This window comes from Conger conger, chromosome 7 (genome assembly GCF_963514075.1).
Source record: "Conger conger chromosome 7, fConCon1.1, whole genome shotgun sequence".
In the NCBI taxonomy this organism is placed as follows: Eukaryota; Metazoa; Chordata; class Actinopteri; order Anguilliformes; family Congridae; genus Conger; species Conger conger.
The window spans coordinates 7,504,431-7,508,685 of NC_083766.1; the positions used below are offsets into that span (position 1 = coordinate 7,504,431).

General features: G+C 47.0%; 1 protein-coding gene across 1 annotated transcript in view; it reads right to left on the reverse strand.

The window, feature by feature from the left end:
• Positions 1 to 1,149: 1,149 nt before the first annotated feature.
• Positions 1,150 to 4,255, reverse strand: part of arcn1a (archain 1a) — a 13,615-nt gene continuing 10,509 nt past the window's right edge. Inside the window, exons 9-10 of the mRNA XM_061249956.1 lie at positions 3,956 to 4,160; positions 1,150 to 3,375 (exon numbers count right to left, since the gene is read on the reverse strand). Of these exons, the coding sequence (XP_061105940.1) occupies positions 3,286 to 3,375; positions 3,956 to 4,160 (295 nt within the window). The 3' untranslated portion in view covers positions 1,150 to 3,285. The remainder of the gene's footprint in view (positions 3,376 to 3,955; positions 4,161 to 4,255) is intronic.

The following is a 4,255-nucleotide window of genomic DNA, read 5'->3' on the forward strand; positions in this document are numbered from 1 at the left end:
AAGCATCGGCAGACCACAGATGTCAAGCAGTTTTTGCACGCAAATTATTATTTTATAATTTATAATTTAATAAATTATTATTAAGGCATTTAGCAGACACTCTTATCCAGAGCGACGTACAAAGACGTGCAGTTCAAACACAGACACAAGTGCACTTTCATTTACACAACCTTCATATCACAGCTTATTGCGTCCCAAAATGGGGGCAACATATAAAGTGCTGTTATTTCTACATGGTGAAACCAAAGTGTATGAAACACCCTCAAATAAAAACCACGTGAGAATTGTTTGATGACAAATCTTATGTGCAGGGAAGTATACTTCAATTAATTACAATTTGGGTGACCTATCGGATTTACAATAGCAGGGCTGGGTTTGGGGTCTAAAGCAAGAATCCTGATCTGATACGCAGATGGAGAATATGAAGCCATGAAGCCATGCATTACACCCCCCGTCATGCATGGCTCTCTTCAGGTACCAGCGGCTGCCGTGATTCCTGAGCATGTACACGTTCCCAGAAAGGAAAAAGCACAGCCCATTCTGGCCCACTTCATTTACCGTGCGACTCTTTTTATAAACATAATTAAATTCCATTTCACTCTCAAAGCGGCATGCCTAAAACCTATTTCTGGCCCTCGCCCATCGCAGCAATCTCATCTGTCAATTCATGAGGGCAGACCAGGACTCACTCACTCACTCCAGCATTCTGCAGTCCTCCAGCGGAGAGTCATGCCACATGACCGGACCAGTTAGACAGGTACGGTCCCTGATCAACCAGGATATAGCTGGAGGGGAACCTCCTACCTTGACATTTAGCTATGGGCTATGTCTAATTGTGTGTGTGTGTGTGTGCGCGTGGGTGTGTGTGTGTGTTGCAGCACTAGCAAGCATCAGAGTCTGGAACATAGAGCACTCCCAAAAAGAACGGCAAGGGCCTACAAACACAGCTGGACTTTCCAAACTGTGCTCGGATACTGCTCGAGAGTGGTCACAAAACAGGAGACTGTACAACTGTTTAAGGCTATGGATACAAGTGCAATTTAGAAAGACACGCCTGGACTGAAACTCATTTCATGTTTTGATAATAGTATGCCTGAAAAATGACACGGATCAAAAGCGGCACAATTAGAAAAAGGCTTGTAGACTTGGTCAAGTTTTATAATACACTTTAATTGATTAAAGTTTACACTGGAATGTTATCTGTAATCACCTCTGGTGTATTTTCATACAGGGTTACAAAAAGTTTCAAATTTACTTTCCACCTCCCCTCTTCGCCCTCACCCACAATCCAAACCCAACAAAATTTAGAGAATACAAACAAAAAATCCCTAATATTTCTTTTTTTTTTTTCTTTTCTTTTTCAATCTAGATTCAACATTCAGGGCTAAAGTAAGTAATTTCTACACACACAGACCAAATGATTCTGGCCTGAAGGCCACAGACATTCTCTGGCAGGTAGGGGGGGGCGGGCTAGGACTTGTGTGGGGCGTGGCTTGTCTGGATGAGCCTTGGCTACGGGAGGGTAGCGGGGATCTCAGAGAATTCATCCCGTCGGATCGCATTCATCGTTCCTCCTTGCGCTGTCGCTTCATTCTGCCGAGGGCTAAAACACAGGCTGAGCACACTGGGACCGAGTGTGGCTGTGCTAGGCTCATTTCCCTTCGAAGAGCACACAGCGATTTGATGTAGAGCCTAGCCGTCAATCACTCTTTGGGCAGAGTGTGGAACAGTAGGGAGGCAAAGTGAGAAAGGGGGGAAGGAGTGGGGGGCGGGCTACCCTTTAAAAACGCACCGAAAAAAAAAACAAAAAAAACAGCGATTCTATTTCCAGCACTGCAGTTCCGCAGTAACAACCGAAAGAGGTTCAATTCGGGACAGGAGCGGAGAAACGTGGTTCGTGTTAAACAAAACCGCGAGAGGAGGGGTCCACATTCTAAACACGGCGCATCTAAAAAAAAAAATCTCCTGTGTTTCCATGGAGAGTCTTTACACTGTAACAGACCTTCAATGGCCTTAAAAATCACTGAATGACAGTTTCCACTTTTAAACCAGACAAAGCACATCAGCTGAGGAACAGGCATATTTCGTATTGAGACGGTGTGAATATTAAACGGCCCCAAGTTTCAAACACCCAGTTCCCAAAGCCTGACTAGGGACCGGTGAGAAAACGGGTGTCGCCGAGAAGGCGTCAAATATGACAAATGCCATCGCCCAAGTGACACACAGTGCCATCGCTTGTTAATGCGTTTAACGTTAAAGAGGACTGCGGTTTTTGCAGCAAAACCGGCCACGGGGCACAGCTCCTGATCTTGAAACTCTTTGCTTAAGGAGAAAACCGTTGACGCCCATCGCTGCTACTAAATACATAATGCAGTCTGCTGACCACTGAGAGAAAATACAGCAGCAGTGAGCAGAGTGAGCAGCACAGTGATGAAAGCGCAGCTGATCAGGTGCGTTTAAGTGACATGATGGCCTAAGGAGTCTTTTCCCATCTTTTGCACAGTGTCACACAGTCCATTAACCATGAGCTGGACTGATACAGTGACACACACCCCTAAGTCCCTCAGTGCAGAGAGCGATTAACCCTGCCTTTTAAGGTCAACCACAGTCCAAGCTGGGGTGAGAGACAACATTTTGGCGAAAGGCCCGTTTTTGGTTGTGGGAGTTGCCCTCACCTGAGCCCAGACAGCCTTTCTAAAAAAACTTTTGCAACTGGCTCGCCTGGTTTCTGAGGCTGTGGCCATGGTCATGATTATGATTACGAAGAATTCCGAAAAGGAGCAAAAAGTGGTCGAACAATTGGGGGGGAAAGGGCAAATACTCAGGAACATAATGTTTACGGAAATGGAGCTGTCGGTTTAGGAATGTCCCCTGTACTTCCTACGCAGGGACCCGGCCACGCGGGATTCCCTCCGGCCCCAGTCCCAGCCACGCCCGTCACCTGCCTCCCCACCCAAAGGTTACCTTTCTTGGTTTTGTTTTGCAATTCCCCTTTTGCTGATGCAGCACATCTCCACACAACCCTGTTCATTCTCTATACATGTATATATTTATATTTTTCTTTTCTCATATAAAGGTATAAATACGCCATGGTGATGAGGGGCCTTTGATGGGCAGTGTCCCACTGACGGACTGTATCAGAACAGGCGGACAGGCTAGTAGCAATTTCTTCCGTTTTATTTTTTTGTTTGTTTTTTTTTATTTTTTTGCTATATGCTTTTCTTTTTCATCTTAAATCCACTGATTTTATTTTTCCCCCTTGTTGTTGTCATGGTTTCTCTCTCTTTATAGAATCTCGTATTTGTCGACCACAAGTGACGTCTCCAAGGAGTACCTGACCGGGCTGTCCCCATCCACCTGAGACACTTTGGTGATCTGGGGAAGAGCGAAGACAAACAAGAAAAAGTGTTACGTCGTGTTATGGAACCAGACATTCACACACGTCAAGCTACGCACAGAGACTGACATGCATACACGTGCCACACACACGTCACACACGCACGTCACACACACGTCACACACACGTCTCACACACGTCTCACACACACACGTCTCACACACACACGTCACACACACACGTCACACACACACGTCACACACACACGTCACACACACACGTCACACACACACACACGTCACACACACAAAACATGGACAAACCCACACACAGACGCATACGCACAAACGCACATACAAAAAAAATGCATTGATATAATTACATTCAAACGTGACTGCAAATGTGTTCGAAGGGAATGCACTGAATACTAAATAGCTTGGGCAGGTAACAAATCATGAAAATATGGTTTTATTGGAAACATCAGAAGGAAATACCAGCCAGGTTTGTAAACGTAATCGGAGCAGACGAGGGTTAATACGGGTCAAACGGTTGGCTCTTGCGCCGCGGCAGCGAGCACGCTCCGTGGGAAACGCTGCAGCCCAGCCTGGAGGGACTCGCCTGCATGTCGCAGTAGCTGCTCTTCGAGACGAAGGAGACGTTGACAGGGAAGAAGTCGCTGGGCTGGCCAGCCACGCTGAACTCCAGGCTGCCCGTCTTGTTCTTCACGTCGATCACCGGCAAGGACCACTCCAGAATGTTCCGCCGGCTGTCGTGGCGATACTCGCCGTCGAGATCTCCGATCACGGGCGCTCCGACCCCCGACCTGCAGAGGGCGGGAACGCGCGTTGGGACGCAGGAACACAAATCCAGCCCAGGCATTCATTCCGGTAGATTCACCAATACAAATCTGTGGTGGGG